General features: G+C 44.9%; 1 protein-coding gene across 3 annotated transcripts in view; it reads right to left on the bottom strand.

The window, feature by feature from the left end:
• nlgn3a (neuroligin 3a) overlaps positions 1-24736 on the bottom strand; it is a 113182-nt gene that overhangs the window by 37350 nt on the left and 51096 nt on the right. For all 3 annotated transcript variants that reach the window (XM_040172497.2, XM_040172498.2, NM_001267668.1), the window contains 1 exon segment: positions 4252-4437. In XM_040172497.2, coding sequence (XP_040028431.2) covers positions 4252-4437 — 186 coding nt within the window.

Consider the following 24736-nt stretch of genomic DNA (forward strand, 5'->3'; position numbering starts at 1 on the left):
GACTTCGTTATGAAGTCACCTCCTTTCTAAGACCTTATGAATCATACATTTTTGTGCAAAACACCACGGCAGGTAGTTCACTACATGAAGAGCAGCCATTAATAGAGCAATATTTCAGCAATTTTGTATTTTTTAAATCCTTCTGATTCTTAATTCATACGCATCCCACAATGCACTCCTTCACTTGATCACCTCTGTGCTATCCTTCAAACTAAATGGGTTCCAAAATGTCCCTTAGCTGAAAAAGGAGTACCTGTCACACTTCCCTCTTAACGCCCAAGGTTCAAGGGGTTTAGGTGTTTGCCAGGTGGTGGTCTTGCATTAAAAAGCCTTGGTACTCATTGCACTGCTGCAATAAAAGCCAAGCATTTAACATGAACATTTATGGTCCTCAACAACCCAGAAGTCTTAATAAAAATGAAAGCTGACATTGGCATGAAGGATCCTCTACACTAGCTGTCTTTAATGTCCAAGACGTTCCATTAAAAGGGGAGCACTTCCTCAGAAGCGTAGCTTTTATCCTGATTGCTTACAGGAAGAGAAGGAAAAAAAAAGAAACCAAACGACCTTCAGTAGCTCTACAACTAGCCCGTCCCTCACAAGAGCTCTGCGAATAGAGGCTCCGGCATGAACGTACATGGACAGCCGGGATGCGCACTCAGAAACACGTGCATCCATATACGGCAGGCTTTTTGTAGGTTATCAGGGCAGAAAACCATATATATCGACTAATGGTATTCTTTTCAAGTGTAGAGAATCTACCATTTCATATCATAATGATCATTACGAGATAAGAAAAAAGACAAATCTGCATGTTCAATGAGTGCCTGTGTGATGCCACAGAGATAATACATGAAACTAATGTCCTTGCTACTGAACTTCTTTGGCCGTTTCCTGTTTGAAGCCCGGGAAAAAGAAGATAGGGACAGAGATATTAATCTGTGGTGAACACAACTGTTGGGCCATGTTTAATAAGCTGGTCAAAAGGACTCTCCTGCTGAGAGGGACTGCGTTTTTAATGACCATCCTGCTTCCAAAATCTCGGATGTGCGGCTAGATTGCCTGCCACATGGCATACAAGGCAGCCATCTTATTAATAGCAACACACCACACATGCTGACTGACTAGGGAGCAGGAACCCGGAGAGGGAGAAAGGGAGGGAGTAACACTGGCACATGGAGGGAAAGCGTGTGTCTCCCTGCATGCTTTTACTGTGTGTGAAGGCAGGGAGACAGATGGGTGCAGTCAGGAGGAGATTAGATGGAGGAGGCAGGGCACAAAACGGGGTCTAAAATCCAGCCCTCACGAGAGCCTTGTCCAAGCCAACCTCCACGCAGGCCAGAGGGTGGGAGGGGATGGGGGGGGGCGGTTGGGGCTGCGGGGCTGATGGATGTACCCTGTGACTGGAGCTCTCGGCACGCCCACATGGAGACGCGACCAAGGCCAGGCCAGAGGAGCAGGCAATCAAAGAGAAAGGCCGCAGGGCTTGGTTGATATAGAAAGATTCAGCCTATTAAATGGGCTTCAGGAGGAGCATGGAGCATCTAAAGTAAGTTGTCACCAACCGGCATGAAAGAGAATCTCCGTTAGATGGACATTTTATGTAATTCAGGCAGGGATGTCAGAGGGATGTCAGCGTACAGTAAGAGTGGGAATACTGTCATTAAACACACCGACACACCGGGGGAGCTTCACAATATTGTGTCATCGGTGATTTACTTCTTTTTTAGCCGGGCCTCGTTATCCCGCATTTGGAGCAGCAGGGGAAGAGATTTTTTTTTTTTTGTGAACCCTACCGACGGCATGTTATCATTATCACTCCTGAATTCAAACACGCCACATTAAATATGACACCGGTGCCTCTATTTCTAGAGGATGAATTTTTATTTCGGAGCAAGTCGAAATGAAAAGCCGAATCAGGTGATGAACAATCTTGTTTCCTGATTTAATTTCCATTCAGAAAGCAAAGTTGAAAAACGGAACGAAAGAGTCTCTTCCTGGGTCTGCAAACACGGATAGGAAATGATTACACAAATCCTTTACTGCAAGTCACCTGAAACCAGGTGTGCTCATGCCACAGTCTATAATTTATTTGCTTATCGATTTTAGCATCAAGGACGGCCACTAAGCAGATCCAGACAATGATTACTTTGGTGTTTACTGCATTGTCTTGGCAACAAGAACGTCCTACCGGGTTTCATCTCAACAGTTAAGACTACAGAAGAGGAGGATGACGAGGAGAGGAGGGGTAGAGTACAGCGGAGGTTGTGAAGCAGGTGCAAAAAGACATTTCCTCACTTGGATTTCCTGTCACATCCGGCAGCCCACTCCAGTCCTAAACTTTATATAATTACGACAATCTGTGCTCCGAGAGAGACTGTGTGAAATCCGATTGCCATTGGTAACATTCGCAGCAAGAGTCCCGGTATGATAGAATGATAGAAGGCTTCCTGTTTCAATTTGCAAGAATCCCTCAAGTTTTAGTGTTATTTTTTTTTATCCCATCAGTGGGGCATACATTTCAATTCAGAGGAAAAAACAGACCCGGTAATATCCAATTTACTGGGAGGCAGAGGAGATGGTTTCACTGGCAGTATAATACCATGCTACATGGAGCGTAACATTATGGAGTATGAATAAAAAAGGCATTTATGGTAAAAATTCAATCGAAAAGCAGTCATCATTCATCGGAGGAAATCAAGGCAATTAGTAACACTTTAATGCAAATTGGGAAATGCAAAACAGATCACAAATCCCTGGCGCTGTAATAGGGACCGAAGACGAGCAGATCAAATGACCTCTTTGAAATGCTCGTGGGCCGAATCAAAAATCCAAGAACATAAAGTCTGCTGACAGGAAAATAAAATGTGTCAGTATGTAGGTAACGCTGGATTTTTACCAACGTTTTACAACTCACCCCAGGCATTCACAGCAGACTACTGGGTGGTTTGCGTGTAGCTTGTCACCTCTTCTTGATTTCAAAAAAAATTTCAGGCGGTATTTCATTTAAAGTATTTCATTGGCTTGATACAGTGGTTCCATAAGTTTGGTCCAACACAACTACATGGCTGTAAATTAACTGATAAGAGTTGACGAGGAAAAGCTCATGGGCGTAGAATTGGTAAAAGAGGTTACTGTGGCTGTTGCAAAAGTCACATTTTTCAGGAGGTACTTCTCTGCGCCAGTGTTGAAACTCTGCAGAAGCTTTTTCACGGACGTATATAGTAAGTATTTGTGTGTGTTCAGCTTAATAGTTTCCTGACCACAGTGTTGCCTTAGCCCAATATCTCACTGAAAAGTGCTTTCCCTTATACGCAATCTAGAGTAAAATCCCTGTGTTAGATTTCAAGTCATGCATGTCCAAAGCAGCATGACTGTGAGTTGCTAACATGTTCACAAGCCGGCTTTGTGAGTCTGGCTTAATGTAAAGATTTCCCATTTGGAATATCACCACCATCTCTACATGTTGGTGAGTATTGCATGAACAGTGCAATACTCACCAACGCCTCAGTATCCTAATAGCCTGCCATGTAAATTGTACACAACACTGCTATCAAGTAAACGCAAAACAAACAAATAGGTGACTGACTAATCACTTCATTTTAAGGATGATGCTGTGTCCATTTGGGTCTGCAGGCTGCATTCATGAACGGGTCCTAATGTACAAGCCAAAGCACTTCCTACAGGAACTTACCAATAAGGAATCAGCCTCCATCCTACTTCTTGCATTCCAGCATAATACTGGAGGCACCGTACATGCTGCATCCAGTATTTAAGACATGACCAACAAGGGCAGTACATCATCAAGCAGAAGCACTAAAGTACCCAGCAGATAAACAACATTGTTGACCAAGCAAGTGTGTGCATTTAGCTTGCCCCTAAAACCTCCCTCTAGTACATCATGTCCCTTTTTTATTTGTCTTGCTTACCAAGACACATTACAGATACATGTTTGTTCCTGACAGAGAGGGATACTTACAAACCAGCAGAGTACATCAAGACCCATATGTAGTTAGAAATCGGCCATGCAGTTTCATGTTCCGGATGGTAATAAACATTACAATAATTTAAATGCAAACACCTGCTCCTAAAGCATTCGTTATGCTGTGCAGAACAGTAGAATGCATTCAGTTGATACCTATCTAGCTGCATCGCCAGTTTCGGAAATCAAGGCAGCCTACACAACAGCCGGCATGAGCTCCACAGCTGTATCACCCATCCCCCTCATCCCTCATGGCTGCTGTAATGTACCTTCAGAGTGGTGGGAGAGTGTGAGCAGGCTGACGCACGAAGCCCCGATGCCAGAACCGAACACAGTGATGCGGTTGGAATCTCCTCCGAAGAAGCCGATGTTCTCGCTGATCCACCTTAAAGCCTGGATCTGGTCGAGGAGTCCGTAGTTCCCTTTAGCAGCCTGGTCACCAGTACTGAGGAAGCCTGCAAAAGACACAGACAATAAGAGATTAAAAAGTCAGCCGGAGACAGCTGATGAATACAAAATGACATAATCACATGTTTTACAGGTATTTGTGATAAAGCAAAGACTAGGCGGCCCCTATGCCATTATTTTGGAACCAAAGATGTTGCTGCCCCCCCCCCCCCCCCCTGTCCACACACCTTCCCCTTATTCAGGGAATTACTGAACTTGCATGTGCAATAGACCACAGATAATTATTTTCCACGTGCGCCTGCAGCACGAAAGGTTATCCACAGGAACTAACCCCAACACAAATGTTGAGAAGAACAACCAAACTGGTTGACAGCAGAGCTGAAACCATGACTTATTACGTGACACGGCTGTTGGTAAAATAGGAGCGACCACATGTCATCTGCACCTTAATGGAAATCGATGGCGTGTCTCCCCGGGTGAGCACCCATCATCGGATGCATTGAGCGGTCTTGATGAAAATCTTAGAAATCTATGAAAACTCCACAGATGGAGAGAGAAAGATGATAACAAGATTTTTTATTGTGACCCTGCAAAGCCCTCCATGCGGATTGGGACCTCACTACATATCCCGACAGAGTTACCACCTTGACTGCCTCCCACCCTCTGAAGTCCCGCGCACTTCTGATCCAAACCTTCACAACAAGCACTATTAGTGCACATTTTCCTCCGTGTTTGTGTGACCTGCTACATGATGTCTTGAGTTGGACGTCGGTGAGTCTCTCCCGGGTACATCCAGGCTCATGTTGACACCCCCCCCCCCTCTCCCAGCTGCTCTCCAGGGCCTAAGCCCCGCTGAATGATGGGTAATCGAGAGTCCTGGGAGAAGATCAAAGGCGAGCAATCCCCAAAGTCCCCAAGGTGGACTCAGTGTCCATCAAACCCCTGAACGTGCATGCAAGGTGACAGCTAAGAGATGTGCATGGAAACCAAGACCCGCCCCCCTCGGTTTAGTGACAGCGCTTCACAAGCAATAACGTTGTTTTGGTGGTGAATGCTCGGGAAGCCTCCAGTGACGGTCCTTCAGCGCCATTGTTTCTAACATCTATTTTATGGTCTGTGCCTCACGTAATCATAAACTCTGTGTCCAAGTCCTAGTGGGAAAAGATGGATAGTTTGGATATCAACAATGCAAAATTAAATGAATAGATTTTTTCACTGGGGTCAACACTATCTCGTTTACTTTGGATAGACACCGATCTGCACCAGCTGCTCTGGTGTCAGAGGATCCATTTCCCAATTGCCATTTTCTTTTTGTCTGTGGGAATCAGAGACTACACAGGGCAAAGCCTCTCGCCCCCCCTCCTTCCCCCCAACCGGACCCCCCACTGCGCCCCCGAGTGCCTGTTGGCAGCTTCCGAGAGGGTGGAAAGGGGAAAGGCCAGGCCTGATCATCAATTGGAGAGAGGCGGTGGCACAGTAAGCAAAGCAGGAGACAAATGGATCAACAGATGGTCTCCTTCAGACACACCCCTGAGGATGACAGAGTAGCCGGGCGCATGCAGAGAGAGAGAGAGAGGCAGGCTGGGGAACAGAGAAAAGAGGGAGAGAGGAGAAAGGAGGACTCCGACTCAAGAGCCTTTCTTTTCCTCATGCGGCTCCCAACTCGCGCACCGTCATAACTAAAGGACAACAGCTTTTACAACCCTCTCCCGGGTGCCGTGGAGAGTGGGAGGAGACGTGACTCTCCCAGAATAACCCTCATTTGCGAATTGGTTCACACTTCACCAAGTGTATGTCAGATGGGTTGAGAAATGTCAGGAGACCGGCATGAAAAACTGTTAGCCTAATTGAAAATGTATAGCAAAACATTATCCGTTTTGAATTGTCATATAAGACATTACTAAATGAGAACTGGTAAATAATTGGATTTGGATTCCCCAGCTTGCAGAATAAAGCACTGCTCCGTGTTCTGAACATTTGGGGATTTTCTTTTGTTTTTGTTTAGCAGTGTTGAGTCCCCTGCATCTATAAATGAAACTGGTCATTAAAATGTAGAGGTGGAATCCAATATCTTAGACAACAAGACATGCTGCAGGCACCATTTTAAAATATATCAAAAATAGCTGCTGGTTATGTTTTAATTGGAAAGGTGACATAAAGTATTTTCTTTGGAAAGCAATTAAGATAGCAAAGTAATTGTTTTTAGGCATGGTTATTTCTCTTTTTACATTTATAGCAGACCGTTGGCTTTTTGCTCGTGCTCCGGAGCTGTTTCCTCCTTTTAGTCGCCTGCATAACCTCGGTACCTTCAGTCTACGTCGCTGAAATACGGCACAGGAACTGACTGTTCAAATGACGTGTCACATCTTACTCTATATATTCGCTGGGTTGAGTTGTACATTTCCAAACCTCCACAATCATCTGGGATCGGGTAATACAGTAGATTGACAGAGCTAGCAGATGATCCCCGTCATCAGCCCTGCGTGGGCTTTGGCCACGCATGAGCCGTGATGTGCAGAGCACTCTCTGCTCACAGCTCACTCCCACACAGGACCTCGGGATTCTGGGTAGCAGCTCAGTGCTTCTGAACATGATCTGAATTTGGTGAGGCTGACTATGCGCTTGACTCCGCTACTCAACCTGACATTCAATTGAGAGTTTTAATACGCTAGGTGCCGCTTAACAATAAGTATTTCATTATGAACTGTAATCACATTATATCCATCTTTGTCAGCGGCCTGAATGCGTATCGATATGCAAATTCCCTTCAAAATGATCTGACCAATTAACTTTCTTACAAACAGTAAACACAATTACAGTGTCCCAGTCAAGTTAATTCAACCCAACTAAAATTATAATTGAATAGTAGATAGATCTAGTTGATCTGATACTTTGAAAGTGATGTGCATGCAAATCAATTTGTGTTTATTTAATTTTCTCTGTAGCATTATTAATTGTGGCTGTTTCTTTTTTTTAGAATACATGTGAGTCAGTCTCAATAACAGAAGCAAAGCCCAAGCCTTATACCTTCAGGTGGAACACTAATGTCTCACATTGTTCTGAACGACACCGGAGAAAATGAAATCCCAAAACTTGAATGTCAAAACTTCCTACTTAAATGTCAAATGCAAAACACATTCAATAACATCTATTGAGAAAACCCTTTTCCATAAGTTGCAAAAAGTCGTGCCAACCAAAAACACCTCAAATACATGCCACCTGGATATGATGTGAAACGTCCAATTGATTACCTAATTCCCAGCAAACACAGCTAATAACAAGGATTTGGTGCTCTGTCCCTGCCAGTTACAACTGCAATTGGTCCTGACTGATCACATGACGTGTGTTTGCATCGTGGCTCAGAGCCGCTCGTCCTCGACAGTGATGAGGTGCACCGTTGCTGTATGGAGACCTGGTATTTTCAGTCAGTCCAAGATTCAGTCCTGATCTCTCAGCGGCGGCGGCGGCCGTGCCCCAGTCGCAGCCAGGTCAGGTCGCACCTGTCACCTTGCATCGGCCCTTGCCGGACAAAACCTTGTGTGTCTGTAGTCCTGCTCCCCCTAGGAGGACTCAGCATGACCAGAGGTTCACGTATACAGCATGACAGCGTCCTCCGCTCTGCCTGGAAGCAATACAAGAGCTGCAGGGACCTGGAGATCCGCCACTCAAATCACCTTCCCCAATCTACACACGTTCACAAACCCGCCATATTCGATGCATCACCATCATATCAACGAAAGTGAGTTTATTTTTCAAAAAAAAAGGCAGCGCCGAGCGTGATGCCGCATAATGTATTTTGCGGCTTGATCGTATTTTATCAATAAGCCAGCACAGCTATCTCAGTCCGAACCACGCGTCTCCGTTTCCTCCTGAGCAGCGGCAGTGATTTCCTTTAGCCGTGCCTCTCGGCATTGATATTGCTCTATTGATTATGATTTAAATGTCTGTTTCCCATACGGCGGGCTATAACTCAAAGTGTTGCGGGGAGAGGTGATGATAATGATCGCTCCGACCCCAGACATCTCTCTTAGCCTGGTCTCCCAGATAATGGAATGTGTGTAAAGTAATGGCGGAGGGTGAGAAGGGGGTGAGGAAGGGTGACGGGGAGGGCAAAAGCTTGTTATTGAGCTGAAGAGTTAGCTTACATAGTGACAAATGGAGAGAGCGGATAGGGAGGAGTAGAAGAAAAGAGGAGGAGGAGGAGGAGGACGGAATAACAGCGATGACGTAACCGGGGGGAAAGTTTTTGGGCTTCAATTCATTCTCGCTGTTACTTTGCCTTCTCCCTGTTGCTTTCTCCCTCTCATCCTCTTCCACTATATGGGGTGCCTGTTAACAAGGCTGTCTGTGTCCGAACCTTCCATTGGTACCCCCCCCCCCCTCCGCTCGTCGTCTCCCTCCTGCCCTCTCCCTCTATCCCCCCCCCCTTCTCTGGGGAAATAAAGGTCCACACAGTCGCAGCCTTGACAGCTTCCCTTAAGAATCCCCCACTACAAAAGAGCTCCAACTTCCCCCCCAGCCAGGCCTGGGCTGAATGGGAGCCTCTGGGGTGTGGATGAGAAGGCGGGTGGGGGGGGGGGGTGTACATAAAGGGCCTGTGTGTCATGCAGCCGATGAGCAAGGGACATACCCGGCGAGACATCCTCCACACAGGGGAGTCATTCCCACAAGATTTTTCATCCTTTTTTGTTTTTTTAGGTGGTCAGGGTTTAAGCGGGTGGAGGGAGCAAAAAATGAACTGGGTGAATGAAGGTGATCGGTGTACGGCTCCTGTTTACGGCTCGCCGCCCGATAGCAGGGCGCAGTCTAAATCTGAGCCTAGGAGAGCGAGAAAGACAGAGAAACCGAGAGAGAAGGGCAGGCAAGCAAAAGAAAGGCTCTTTATGGTAGCCTGAACACTGAAGGCCATTTACCCAACACCACATCCGCGTTTCCGGTGGAAGGAGAAAATAAAGACTTTGGGGGGAAAAAAATAAAACTTTTTGATTGTTATCCCCCCTAAGTCTGTATAAAATGAAGACAGCAGAATAGCAGAATGTAAAAAATGCTGAAAAAGAATTTATGCATGAGCCCCTGATTCCAGCTAGCCTCGCCACGAATCAATAATTAAAGGAAATATCACACAGCCTTGAAAGAAAACCAAGTCATCCTGTGTTTCAGGGGCCTGCCCCTCGACACTGGGCGAGCTCAAACTGAATGATGACAAGCTCACTAAAGTGCGGGTCTCAAATAGGACTGGACCAATGACTAACAGAAACTTAAATATTCGTCCTCAGTGCGCACAATGAAACAGATAGATGAGGCGGTACGGTGCATGAACCAACACTACATACTGCATTGTGTGTGCTGAAAAGGTTGTGGGGCAGTGTGATGCATGAGCGTCATGCATCCTGTTCTGCCGTATGAAGACAGAGCCACTCGAATGGAAAATGCGGTTTGTGTGCATGCAACAAAGCACTCTAGGGAGAAAAAAATAAAGCAAACAACAAAATGTCAAGAGGAAAAACCTGCGCCGCACAAACAACAAAGCCCATCTGACACATAACTGAGCCCCTAAAAGCTAGATCTCTTACAGACAGACAAGGCCCTGCTACAGTAGACAGGGATGAGAAACAGATGATGCCAGCAGTGCTGCTTGTGCATGTGGCAGCTGTTGGTCGTCCGGCATGTGACTTTGGGGCAGCTTAATCGGATTTTTTGATGTGTCCCAGTGGTCGGGCGACACTATTCAAGGGCTCTGGTGAACAGCAGCACAGGCAGCAACTACAAATGAGTCGTTTCTGACACCTGAATGCCACTCAATCAATCACACATCGTCTACAGCCGCTGTCGGCTTTCAGTTTTTCCTTTCCTTTCCCTCCCAGCTCTTTGGTTCATATGCATCGTGGGGAGATTTTACCTAAGTACCAATTTGCCTTTACCTAAGTCTCTTGTAGAAAGCTAGAAGGTCCTGGGTTCGACTCCACCCAGTTCTCTCCGAGTACTCCTGCTTCCTCCCACAGTCCAAAGACGTGCTCCGGGTGATTGGGTTGATTGGTGACTCCAAAGGACCCCCAGGTGTGTGAACGTGAGCGTGAATGGTTGCGTGTGCCTCTGTGTCGGCCCTTCAATTGACTGGCGACCAGTCCAAGGTGTACCTCGTCTCTCGCCCGATGTCGGCCGGGATTGAGTCCAGCCCCCCTGCAGACCGTGCATGAAGGATAAGCAGCTTTGAAGACGACTGACTTAAGTTCAGTATTGAAAAGAATATATACATTCTTACAATATACTCTCAATCGTTTTATCCAAACACGGCAAGGTGTATCTACTTTTTTGGGCCAGTGGCTGCACAAGTTCAAAGGCATGGTGGGAAACATGACAGCTAGCTGGGGTGATGAAATATGAGGCCATGGTGAGAAAGTTTAGCCCCATCCAGCGCAGGGAGGCCGGGCCTCTGCAGTGACGCAACGCGATCCCACTGAAGCGATCAGAGGCCAGCTATCAAAGTACATCAGTGGAGCAGAGTAGAACAGAGAGGTCATCATTTATCACCAAAGCCCGGCTACCCCTGATAGCTGGAATATAATGAGTTTAGTTTTGATTGACCCCTCCTTCAAAACTCTACGGACAATTCTCAAGCTTTTTTTCCTACATCCGTAAATCCTTTCTTCCTAAATTTGTGCATTTGTAAAAGCCTGCCAGCTTCAGTTGCAAATAAACGACAAGGAATTTAAATGAACATCTGTTGTTCCTGAGGTTTAGCACTATGCTGTGTAACGTCTGAGCAATGTTTTATTTGTCTTCATAAGGGTATATAATATTTCTGGCAACAAAAAGTGGTGCTGCTGCCAATTAGGTTGTGTTCTGATATAGAACCGTTTCCAAATTTTGAAGGAGCAAGAATTAAATAACATGCATTTTGATTCTGCTTAACATAAAGTTTCTATCCGCTGAGATTTGAACTCGATTGACAGTGATGAATGTAATTGTATACGTATACAGTGTTTACACTATGCCACACCAAAATGGACACTTAAAGAATGACCTGTAAAATGTAGGTATGGTGATGTAGACAAATTAAACACAATTCTATGGTATTGAAGTGTTGTCTGTCGGCCCAACGGTGAATATATATTGAGCCTATGTGACATAGAGTTCCATTGCTGGCTAAAAACTATTAAAAACAAATAAATCAGACACAGCGTTGCACTGGATGACATGTCCCTCCACTGTGATGGAAACTGACAGGTTGTTCTTTCTGCTTCTTTGTGTCCATCCCACGTAAATGTCTTCTGTCTTTAATAACAGCACAAAAAACACTTTTTACTCTAGAGGAACATTCCCTAAAAAACAAAAGTGTCAAGATATGAGGAATTAGTTAACCTTTTAAAATAATGAAATAACATACTGGTGACCTGTTTTTAAGGGATTTACATAAACAACAGTTACAAATGGGGTTGGTGTTTCTGCCAGAAATCGCAGCTCTAAATCGATCAAAATAATTACGTGGAAAAAGATTATCAGACATGAAGGCAGTATTTCCTGGTAATATTAGAATCCAGTCTTGTCATGCCACCATCTTAGTCACAATCAATCAGCATATGTTGCTTGCAAGTGCCACTATTTGTAAAATCACCTAAAATCAACAATTCCTACCAAAGATAATCAATAATTACCTATGTAGTCATATCAAATTACTGTTTATGGCAGTGTAAGTATAAACAAACCGAATTAAAGATGCTCTTTGGTTAAAAACATAAATATGTATTATATTTTAAGCTAGAATTAAATAGACACTAGTGCAAAATATTAAATAGTAATTAGAACCACGAGCAAGGACAGTCTGTGTAAGGAACAATTAGGAAATGTGTGTGTTTATGTGTGTGACTGGCTGCGCTCTGGGCTCCAGCCACGTGTGTGTGTGTGAGGGAGTAAATGGGAGTACTACGGCACTCATGTGCGTGAGTGCGCAGCTACTCTGTGCATAAGCGAAGAAAAGGGCTCCCAACAGAGAACAGTGTGTGTTGTTTGCAGGTGAGCATGTGTGGAGCAGCGGCAGTGGTGTGCGAGGGCTGGGAGAGAGAAGGAGGGAGGGAGGGAGGGAGGGAGGAGGTGTGTGTAGTGCGGTGAGGGAGGTATGGATATTAATCACCAGGACGAGCATGGTTCTGTGGCGCCAGGCGGAGATGGATGGGGTGTGAGTGCAGTGATGTCACCCTGACAAATGGAACGGCCATGTTGGCTGAGACTCGCACATCGCCTCTCATTTCAATTAGTTCCTCACACAACAACCCACCTAACCCACAATCTGCAGGTTACACACCCACAGACACATACACTTTGGCCACAAACACACCACCCCCATTGGGTCCCCTGGCCATGGCGGAGCCCTGTAACAAGGTGCATTGATCTGTGAGAATACAGTGGAGCTCCTTTAATTAATCCAACTCAATTATGACAGCGCTTCTTCTTAAAATCCCAGCAGCCAGTCACTCATTACCATTCAAATGATCAGCCAAGCATACTGCCTAGGTCGACGGCCAGCAAATCAGCCAGTTGGAGCTGGCACAGGGTCTGGGTGTGTTTACCAACTAAAGATTGGCCACTGCCTGTGTGTGTTCCCACAATATCAATTTAATGAAGTGGCGGAGCGACGGCTATGTGAGCTGTCCCTTGGGTCAATGGTAATGGAACGTATCCACTCTCTCATGTGGAAAGAGGTATAAGACTTGTACCAGCCACCACACAGAGCAGTGGTTACGTCCAGGTATAAAAGGCCTTGCTGTTATAGGCTTGTTATATAGGCTTTGAAGCCTGACACCAATAACGAATAGTCGGGATGATTTTAAAGTATCTGTCACCTACACAGGGAGTGTTAAGGTCTGACGTCGCTATCCGCAGTCAGTGAGCCTCATTTTAAAGTCCTTTTCGTCTGGAGTGAACTTTGACCCTGAGGACTTCACTGTGCCGCGGACTTTCCCCCCCCCGGCCTCCACGTCAAACAACCTATTGATCACCATTTTACATCTCCCGCACCATCTCTCTTCCTGCCTCCCCTTTCTTCCTTTTCCGTCTGATCTCTATCTCTCTCCACTGTGATCCTCCTCCTCTTCGTCACTCCGTTGGGATGGTGCAAGTGGATCACTTTGGTATAAGCTAGGGCAGGCGGTGCCAGGCGAGGCTGAACTGGGCTACGCAGTGCACACTGGAGCAGTGAGTTTGGGATTTAATCAAGGCCTCCAGGGTCTCCAGCTCCATTTCCAGCTTAACTTCAGTTGTGGGTATCTCTTTATCTGCCTATGAAAGCGTCGAGGGGTTAATACCAACCCTATAGAGAGGATTTACAAGGGGAAGTAACTTCATTGTGCAACAGATCTAATTAGAGTTCTACCCATCTGCATTTATAGGCCCATCCAAATGTGAAGCGTCCTCTATCAGTGTGCCACTGAAGCAGCCCTTCTGTGATCAAGGCCACCGGTCATCACCATAGAATCTAAAAGGTGATATACAACATGAGGGCCACCTAGAAGAGCAATCAAAGTGGATGACTTGGGAATATGAACATGTGGTTTGTTAACAATGCCCACCAACACTGACCGTTATTTGATATGTCGATATTGGCGGAGGGATGAGTTCCATTCTCCTAGAAACTGAAACCACTCAGTCTGTGCATGTGCAGAATGTATTACCTTCGTACCTTGAGAGGGTGCTTGGCTTCACATATTCCTTTGTTGATGAAACATGACTGTTCTCTCACCCCGAGAACAGTGGGAAATACAAAATGGATGAAAAGCTTTTGAAATAGTGTGTGTGATTACCATAACACTTCTGCAATAGGAGGAGTGTGCCTGTCGTGTATTGTTGCATGTAACACAAGGGGCTCGCACTATACAAAAGACACTTGTACCCACGTCCTATAAAAGATTACATATTTTCTTTATATTCCTCCCTTTCAATTTATATTGAAGTACTGTTCCCAGCGACGGTCTCTCCTTTTGAACAGCTAAAGTTAGTCAGTACTTCATTTAACTTTCTTTTAATCTAGCAGCACTAAAGCACCAGGTTCCGGCAACAACAAAGAGGTTAGAACCCGCTTTCCGTTTCATCTCGGCCTCCTGCAATCCCCGGGGGCGTCTCTCTGTGCTCGTCTGCACTGCCTGGGAGATTGTGCCGGGGCCCTGTTTGTTTGGCTTTCTTTCCCTTCCTCATCGAGCTGAAATCTACCTGACGGTTTCGGCAACATGGTCCGGGCCCCACAGGAGCGACCGTCAGATGAAATGTCACCGTGGCTTTGTTCCACGCGCCCTGCAGGCCGGCCAGACACGCTGTAAAGCCAAGGGCCCGAAGACCAAAGCGAAGAAAGAGCCAAGAGGGTGAACCGCATTCAGTCTTTTTAATATATATATATGTATATATATATTTAGATGTTGCGTTTTATCCACGTTGACAAAAATAAGCTTTGATGCAACATAAGGATTTAGGTATAACCGTAAAATATCCCACATCGTTATCAAGAGAACTAATTTAGCAGTAATTGAGCATGAGCCCCTCCTATGCTTACTTTTGTTTATAACGATAGTTTAGATTTTTTTAAAGTGGGGCTTATACATAGTCACAGTTTTAGCGCAGGATAGTGGTTGGCATGCTCGCCGGCTTGGAGAAACGGGTCAAAGTACCAGCATGGAAACTGTAGAAGTGATATCAAATAAACAACCATATACCGTATTTTGTTTTTGTTATAGTGTGACTTTAAAGGGTTTAAAGGCTTAGTCTGGATTCACCATATGTGTACTAGAAGTTAAAATAATTGTTTCGTCAAAGTGAGGAAAAGAGTCGTATGGTTTTCAAAGATAGTATAGATATTGGCACCCTGTCGAGAAGGGGGTTTGATGTAGGACAGAACACTGATAATAGTGTAATTAAACTCAACTCACTAAATCTGATTTGGAATCTATTTTGCTTTTCCAAACTGGGGCTCGTGCCACCATGAACCAATACCTGATAAAAATCCACAAAAAAAAGATGTACTATAATATGATAGCTTCTCATCTTTGAAGCCTTGACATCTACAGTCCAACCTGATCCATTTCTCTCTGAACAGCAGAAGCACCAGAGACAGCTCCCGTCTCGGAGTCTCAGACGACTTCACACAGTTTCCCTAAAGAGGCCAGAGCGAAAAAAGCCGACTGGTCCTCGCGCAGTTGTGTAGCAGGGCGGTTGCCACTGTCAGCTCCTGTTAGCTCGGCCCTCTCTGGTACTCGTTTCAGAGAGCACAAACACACTCATCCCCAAGGAGCTCACGCTCACCCGTACCCCCCCCGCCCCCCTCACCCCGCCTCAATAAATTAATAAAGGAAGGAGCAGCTCTCACAGGTAATTTGATTAAATACGACATCCCTGCTTTAAAGAGCATGCTGACGAAGCAAAAATACGACGGGACATTGTCGGAAGAAATTGTCACAGCGCTCGTACATGACTCCCGCCCCTGCAGCTATGCTCTCGTCCTTCTCTATCAGCCGAGCAACACCACACGCCCTGTTTTCCAAGGACGCTTTTATCGTACTAAAAATGCTATACGCTCCAGATTTCAGGGCTTGTCAGTCACCTAATTTGATGCTATCCCCAGCAGACATCTTCCCTTAATTGAGTTCCTCTTGGTTTTTTTTTATAGCAGATATTTATCAATCCAAATGGTCGCATGCTGCATGGCCCTGTGGGCTTGGCTAGTGCACATGCTCACTGTTTTGTTAGTGTAAACAACAACATTAGTGCAGATATTTATTTCCCACAAAAATACATGAATAAATGTAACCAATTTTGGCCAAATATGCAAAGGGTGTGTATTAGCATTTAAGAAAAGAAATCTTGATTGAAACAATCATTTCTCATGTTATTATATTATATATTATACCATATTATGGTTATTTCATTCATATATTATTATAAAAGCAACTGAATCTTTGTGACAATGTATTTGATTTAATAAGAGTACATGTTCTCTTTTCCCTTGGAAAATCTTTCTCTGTGTGTATGACATCCCCACTCTCCTCTCTTCTCCCCTCAGGCTTGAATGGGGCTGAGTAGAGCTGGGAAGGATGTATGGAGCCACGACGTATGAATGGAATGACAAGCCATCTCAGTCAGAAGGGAAAACCACTCATTATACAGATTGCTCTGCCGAGTTTCTGGGTAGTCGGGAGCCAATGTCACCCTCTCCTGAGTCCAGCCCGGGCCTGAACGCGCATTACTGCGCCCCGCTCGCCATCTCTCGTGGAACACACTTTGCGGTCAACTCCGCATCCTTCAGAGTCAGTTTGCCTAGAGGTTACGAGGTTGGATTACTGACCCGACAACAATGCCAATAATGGGAAAGAAACAGACATGTCCTAATGGAAGAAAGGACTGTGAATCTTATTAGCGTGACATCTTATTTCAGCCAGTGCTCCGGTATCCCCTCTGGCTCAATGATAGCATCAGCAGCAAACGGTTAGCAGGTGCAGAGCAGAAATAAAGCCAATTGTCTTGATCGAATCGTCCCCGTTCGACCACCCTTGGTCTATTCCTTCACTTCAGTGTCCGCTAACTGGCTGTGTTGTGGATAAGGCTATCTAATGTCCATTAATGCTCTCTGTGGTGCTATCAGGACATAAGCTGATGACAATACTTTCCCCTCCTCTTTGATAGGTTAACTACGCTGCAATAGCTCCCATGTTAAGAGACAGCTGGTTAACTGCTCTTGCTGTCTGTGAGTTGTTGCTCGTGGCAGTAACACCCCTACCTGTGGCTTAAAATCATGCAGCCCTGCTCCCTGTGGGAACCCTTGCAGCAGTGGCAGGTTTGTTCCCTACCTATAGCCCCTGAGTTAAGCCTAACCCCCCCCCCCCGAAGCCTGAGCCTGAGCCTCAGCATGCACCTGGCCTGATTGGCGTGGGGAACAGCCCTGAGTGGCAGGATCCTGCTCTAATTAAACCAGCAGAAGCATTAGTCCCGCTCGTGAGCATTGCGAGCATTTTTATAATTAACCGTGCAATTCATTCATTATTTAACTTAACGAGGTGGCTCAGTGGCTAAACACACAGTGGATCGGAGGCCTAATTTGGGAAAATGCCAAAAAGATATTGAACATCTGAAATGTTTTGCCCCGGCCACCTGTTAAGCTCCTGGATGATGAGGATCAGGAAAAATGACTGGATATTTGTTCTTATTAACTTTAAAAGTGTCTGCTGGTGGTGTGTAAGCAAACACAGCAAAGCATGCTTATTTCCATGTCTATTAAGTTCAAATGAAATGTAAGTCTAACCTTTCTAGGGTCTTTAATTCAGCTAAATTGGCTCCAGAGGAAGCTAATTTAGCCCTTTACAACATGGGGGGAAATGGACATTAGAGCAGTTGTGCCACCAGCAAATGGCACTGGACCCTGACTTGTTTGCATAGAAAATGTCTTTGCCTTCTATCTGAAAGGGGGGAGACTTTCCCTGTTATTAAAAGCCTTACAGTCCTTTTTTTCTCCAAACTATTTATTCACGTTCAATTGCAGGCATTACCATTATCATTCTGACCCCCGAGGTATTGTTATTAAATGTAAATGGGGGGGGGGGGGGGGGGGGGGTAACATTAAAATGCAAATGCAGCACGTGAAAGCAGGCAGTCAGCATTTTGTAATCCTGCATGAAAAATGTTACCTTAGGAAAGGAATGCATTTAGATACCAGAACTACAATATCAAATCATATAGCCTACTTAGAACCCAGGATGTTTTTGCCGGGGAGGTATTTGATACACAACTCTTCTCTAAAATGACGGGGGGGCAGATGATCAAGTTAGAGTGTTGTGATACAACCCTGGAAAATGATTGAGTCAGTCGATAATCTGTTTTTAAAAAGCCCTTATAGCACTTATGATAATTCATACCGTTTCATTCTCAGTCATACATAACAGCTGGAGCCGCTGACCACAGGCACGATGTGACTCATCCTGCCTATAACCTTTCAAATTTCACCAAGGCCACGTAACATCCTCGATATATATTGTCGTTGTTTTTGTTTGTAAACCTTGTGCGGTCGGCTTCGGTGATCTTAACGTTTGAAATAAGTCAAAGACACGGTTCCTGTATGATTCAGGGACCACAGCGACACACAACATTAAATTGCAATTTAGCGTACGTGATCGGACATTTTTAACAGTTCAACTAATATGATCTGTGTCATTGAACTGCTGCCACTCAGGAATCAATACCCATTTGAATCCCTGTCAAGCGTTGTTAACTTGTTTACTGATATATTAAGCACGAGTGAGAGAGAGGCATACAGCCCGCGGCATTTCGCTTCCAATGGAAGCATTAGACTCACGGAGGTGGTGCAGCAACAATGGATTGAATTACACATGTGTTTTTATATACTGGAGTCTGCACACTATTTTCTGTATTTTTGATTTCATTAAAAATGTATGGAATACCGAGGTCTATTTTCGTGGAAATATTACTCTAAATGGTTGAAGGTAACAACGCACAGTGCATATGGGGAATGGGGGCTTGTTTACGTTTGACTTGGTTTACTGCTCATGCATTTATATTGTCACTGCTGTGTTTGCTGCACAGATTTAAGGACTGCTGAGATGGGGAGAGCAAGATTAGAATATACAGTATCAAGTAAAAGCCTGGGAAATCTATGGCATTGTTGCAAGCGTAAACCAGTTCAAACAAAACATTGGGCTTGCCGTTTCCAGCTCAGGGATATCACAACACAAATCAGACAAAGCCGGAGTAAAGCCACTTCCTCTTCCTCCACTGTCAGGCAAAAGAAAGAAGAATAGCATAACCAGACTGTGCTCCACTAACCCAGAAACACATATTTATAATTGTTCCAGCTGGCCTCTGGGGCACCCGTCGCAAAGATATGACCTCTTTACAAGTGGACCACAGCGCGCGGCCCACCAGGACCCCATAAGATCCCCTTCGGCACGGGAGCCCTCCCATGAGAGGGGAAATCTAAAGCCACCTCCATATCTGTCTGCGAGTCATGTTTTATGTGTGTCAGGGCACACACGTACACACACACGCGTGCGCACACACAAGTACTTGCACACACAGAAAACATCAAACACACAAACGCACTTTTGCTCCGGCGCACACAAAAGTCAAACACCCTGAGACAGCTCTATTTGTTCTCCCCTTCCCTTGAAAGTGCACCCACACCAAATGAAAGGCGAGACGGACCGCGTATGCTTTTTCAACCTTTCTCCTTCCCGGACAATCTAATAACATCAGACTGCGGTGATGCAGCAAGGTCGGCCCTGGTCCAAGGTCACTCTCTGCCGGGTCCTCGGCTGTGGAGGTGAGCATGGAGGGGGAGGGGGGAGGGGGGAGGGGGGGGGGGGCGCACAGCGTGTAAGAAGGGGTCTTATCCTGGATCCAAGAGCCTTTCTGAATACTGTACAATACCTTTAAAATGTGAGGGTGTTAAGGTATGCGCCATTTGAAATATTGAAAGTGTGCTGTTGACGATTAGTGACACTGGAGAACAGCCCAGGTCGTTCCAACGAATGCAACAAGAAGTTCTTGGTGCTTGTGATGAGGTCCGTGCTGATGCAGACAAAATAAAAGCCTCCTAAACAGCTGAGCCATGAAGAATTACGCACTTATCAACTACGATCTTATCAGAGGGCAGAGTATGATTTGAGAGCAGAGCAGCAACTTCTTATGCAATGCAGTTTGGGGGGGTTTGTAAGAATAATCTCTATACTGGCTTTCTACCTCCATTCACCAGAGTCCTCTCTCTGCGTTTTCTGGGGGACATGCCAGGGGCTAATTGTTAAGAATTGAGTTATTGAGCTGTACGCCCTTCTCCAGCCCCTGAAGGACAAACACCAATACAAATAGCTTCCAAACACTATTGTAATTCTAGAGGAGTACCCCTGACTTACCCCAGCCATAATATTGTTCTAATAATTGAAGCTCACAGGCCATCAAATATCATGCTGGCTTGTTCAATTGATTCAGACAGGCTCAAAAATGGAAGAAAAAAAGACAAACACGCATTTGAATTTTTTCCATTTGTAACCACGATGGCATTCCTCTGCATCTTTAATGATGAAAAATTCTGCGAGGCGAAAAGCATTTTGCAATTTGTCCTTGACTAACTTTTGTGTAATATGGCATGCAAGGCTGCTCGGGTTTGACAGGACTACAAACAGGAACACATGCAAACAATATGCACAACAAAGCTGTATCATTTGGCTCCAAATACGAGGTTGATATTCGACCTCCCAACCTGCAAATGGAAATGCCTCCATCACAGCGCACCTAAACACTGTAATTGGATGTATAACATAATCGAGTAGTTTTGAAGTGGGGCGTGAATCGCGTGTTTGACACATTCTGTGGCCGTCGGCGCGGCGCCGAGACGAGGAGAGCTGTATCGCAGCACATCAGTAAAGGCAGTGGATTACTTTTAGTGGGAGACTGCTGACTTGGCACGCAGCAGAATGAGGTTGAGTGAAGGTAAGTGGCAGAGCCAGATGATAATGAAAATAGCTGTGATAAAGATGTAATGGTTGTGGGATCGGGGTGAAAAACACTCATGAATAATATCATAACGAAAGTCTGTGACGTGGATGGACTTGGCTCGATAACGTGCAGGCAATCTGCGAAATGAATCCCCGCCGACTTTTCTTGCGCACGCTGCTCTTATCACCTGCGAACAGGACGGAAGCAGCAATGTGTCCTATCAAACAGTTGTCGTTCAGAAGTGTTTGAACGCGTTTTAGAGCATTTTCAAGTGCAAACTGAGTTTAATTAGAATGGCTGCTGATTGCCACTGCTGCGGAAAAAGACGAGTGTCGAGAATATCAACAGTGCCTCAGCCACAGTGTGTGCCGCTCGTCTGCCTGGGCTTTAGACATCAAAGTAAAACAAACGGAACAGCCGCCGTTGTATGAAACAAACTGTGACTATAGGGAAGAGATGAGGAGAATCAATCATACTAAAAAAATCTGCAGCTGATGTTTTAGTTTGTTTGCATTTATGAATTCTTTTCAAAGCGCGGTACGATATTGGGCTGAAGCCAATCGCGTGAGTGTGTTCAGTGGTAAAAAAGGGATGTGTGTGCCTGTGAGATAAAGTCAAAGGAGAATGTCTTTCTGCCGCGATGTTGCTGCACGTATGAGAGAAACTTAGAACTAGAAACTCACCCTTTTTCATATTTAATGTTCTCTTTTTGCTTGATAATTCTTTGCTGGTTTCTCTCAGCGGCAACTAAGTGCCGTAATTACCGAGTGTAAATGTGTGAGCAGCCCTCCTCCATGCTGCCTCGTATACAATGTACCCAAAGGGAAGCGTGAATAATAAAGACTTGAAATGACAAGCACGCAGCAGGGTTAATGATAAAGGTCAACTTGCCAGCATGCAGCCAGTGAGTGTAAAGGACAAGTGGCATGGGGTCAAAACTCACATGGGCTCCTGGCCAATATATGGGAGCAGGACCCACTATTCTCCCGAACCAGACGAGAGCCGCCGCTCTGCAGCAACCTTCCCTGAGCGGCCGCCACGTGCTGCACACTTCACCGATGCTTTTATTAGCCCGCTGTGTCGCGTTAGCGTTGATCGAAACCAGTTTGATGTGCGAGAACACGTCGAGGCTCATATCTGCGTAAACAAAAAAGTTACAGACGATATCGCGAAATATAATGAGGGGGGAAGCTTGGTACAAAGCTAGCGAGGTGGATTTTTGTTATAACCCATTTTAAGAGCAGCAGGATATTCAAGTGCAGCTATTGAAAAGGTTGAGCAAGAGAGAGAGAGAGAGAGAGAGAGAGAGAGAGAGAGAGAGAGACGGCGCTCCAGAGGGCGAGCATCGCTTTGACAGGCAGATGCACGGAGAGAATGTCAGCTAACACCTGAAGCCACACAACTCCAACAAGACATTCAGGATTTACCAACACATTTTGCTTCTATTATTCATGAGAAAACTGCCATTCGCTCACATCAGTCCCGCGTGATATTTACAACAATCTCTTGAACTTCTTTACCCTGCGAGGAACAAGGCCTCTTCCTGTTCGGAGGACTAATCTCAATTAAGCCCTTCTGTTGATTAAGCAGCCTGCGCGCGGGTTAAAACAGCCTTTACATTGTAAAATAAAAATAAAAACATCCAACAGTAGGAGGTCTGAAGGAAATCATTTGGTCTCTCTTCCTTGTTGATTTCAATTTAATTACATTTTGCTGTTATATTTTATTCTATAGTTTTAATCCAAGATGGAATATCTGGTTCATAATGTAACAACCATCACAATCTTAGTGTGACTGTGACACATTGACAAATTATATTTGTTATGAACCCTTTTTTAGGTATTTTGCTGGTGAAACAAACCCTTGAGAAACAAATCATCCTATGATACTTATAACAAAATTGAGAGACAAAGGCTTAAAGAAGAAGAACATGTATGCATTGCTAATAGTTCATATTTTCAATTTTTAAACGATGTCTACGTCTGTCTATTCATTCATCACTTGCGATGCTCAAGCTTTCTCTGTGGGACCTGATTCCTTTTGCATGTCAATATCGCATTTCACTTTGTTTCTCATGATTTCCCCCCCGTTTATCCACACACTGTGATTCTGGCCGCTGTTTCATTTGGCTGCTGTTTCTTTGGTTGTTGCTGTTCCTCTTCTATTTTACATTAAAATCCAAACAAATCAATCCTCGGCCACAACAATGAGCCATTTGGAATTCTGGACATGAAGCACCAAAAGGGAGGTCATTCAGTCAGGACGAGATTCCGGTTTTCTACTATGCAGAAAATGGGCAGTCAGTGTTTTATGAATATGTATATACATATTCTTTTGTAATCTTTTGACTGCACAATTATTCATAATAATAATAATTATAAACGGGGCTGTGGGTGTTCCTTGACTCACGCTCTGATGGACGGGGATGCCGCAGCAGGAGACTGATGCTTAACATTTACCTCAATTGAAAAGCCTGATCCTTTTTTTCCCCTCCGCAAAGCTCATTATACATAACTTGTTGTTACAAATCAAAGTCACTGCGTCTTGGAGAAAGCTGTGCACCCTCCACTCCAGAAAGTTCCTTGATTAAGTTGAGTTCCCTTTTTCAGCGAATGCCAATTCCGTGGGAATATGAGCAAAGAAAAGACACATCAAGGTTGTTTAAAGTCAGAAACTAGGAATGTGGTGCGTTCCCTTCATTCAGATTGTGTTGAGCACAGTGTAGCCTACTCTACCTTAAGTTAAATCAGAGGATGTCATGACCGCTTCACTCTGATGGACAGGGATGCCGCTGCAGGAGATTGATGCTTAATATTTACCATGACTGATCAGCCTCATAATTTGACACCTAACATACACTTATTGGAAGTTAAATGTGTTATTTGTGGTGTCACGGTTAATGATGCGTTTTTTCTGTCTTATTCTAAGTCTCCCAGTCAGCCACCGCACCCTCATAGTTTTGCACATTAGACCATGACGGCGGGTTTATTCCCAGAGGAACAGTACTAACCTTGAAAAAAAACAGTCAGATTTAGTTTCTTTACACAAAAAAAGAACAACTAATCAGGCATACAATGATGCCTGCAGGCAGATACAGCGCTCCCTGTACCTGAATTGACTACAAAAGTTACATAAGCAGAGGGCCTGAAAAATTCCTTGTACACTGGCTTAACACAACAAAGCCCTTCCAGTGTGTTCTAATTCTCTACATTTCCCTCATTCCTGGGGTTGAAAAGGAATAGACTGGTAAAGGAGATGGTGGGAAAATCCTACTTGGATCAGTTATATACCAATCAAGGCTCCAAAATACTGGCAGAGATGAAGCTGGACTAAATTGAGCCGCAGCCATGTCTCAGTTCGCTTCAGAATGTAAAGATGAAGAGCACCTCTTGTTCGCACCGCTGAGGAAATTACTATAGTTTCTTCATTGCCAGTTTAATAGAAATTATGGGGGTTATGGTACATTCAAAACCATATATATCCCTATACAATAAGAGAAGGAAATATTGCAACTACTGTATTTGCTGAGTATGGTCCTTCCGTGGATACTTTGTATTACGTGTAAGCACTAATGTGGATATCTGGCCTGGATTCTCCAACATTAGCAGCACCTTTATCATCTGGTAGCGCTCACAAAGCTCCCAGCAGTCACAATTCTTCCTAAACGTGCATTAATTCTCACCTCTGTCCTGTTCTAATAATACTCCCACTGGAGAGGTGTGATAAAGCATTGTGGCCAGACCTCGCTCAAGCACCGTCCCTCCCAAACCTCCAACCACTGTGCAAGTGCATCATTGAATGCTGTTATTTTGCTCCCACTCCCCAATAGCGCTGCCCACTCCATTCCATTATCTGAAAACATCT

The sequence above is a fragment of the Gasterosteus aculeatus genome, chromosome 4 (assembly GCF_964276395.1).
Source record: "Gasterosteus aculeatus chromosome 4, fGasAcu3.hap1.1, whole genome shotgun sequence".
Lineage (NCBI taxonomy): Eukaryota > Metazoa > Chordata > Actinopteri > Perciformes > Gasterosteidae > Gasterosteus > Gasterosteus aculeatus.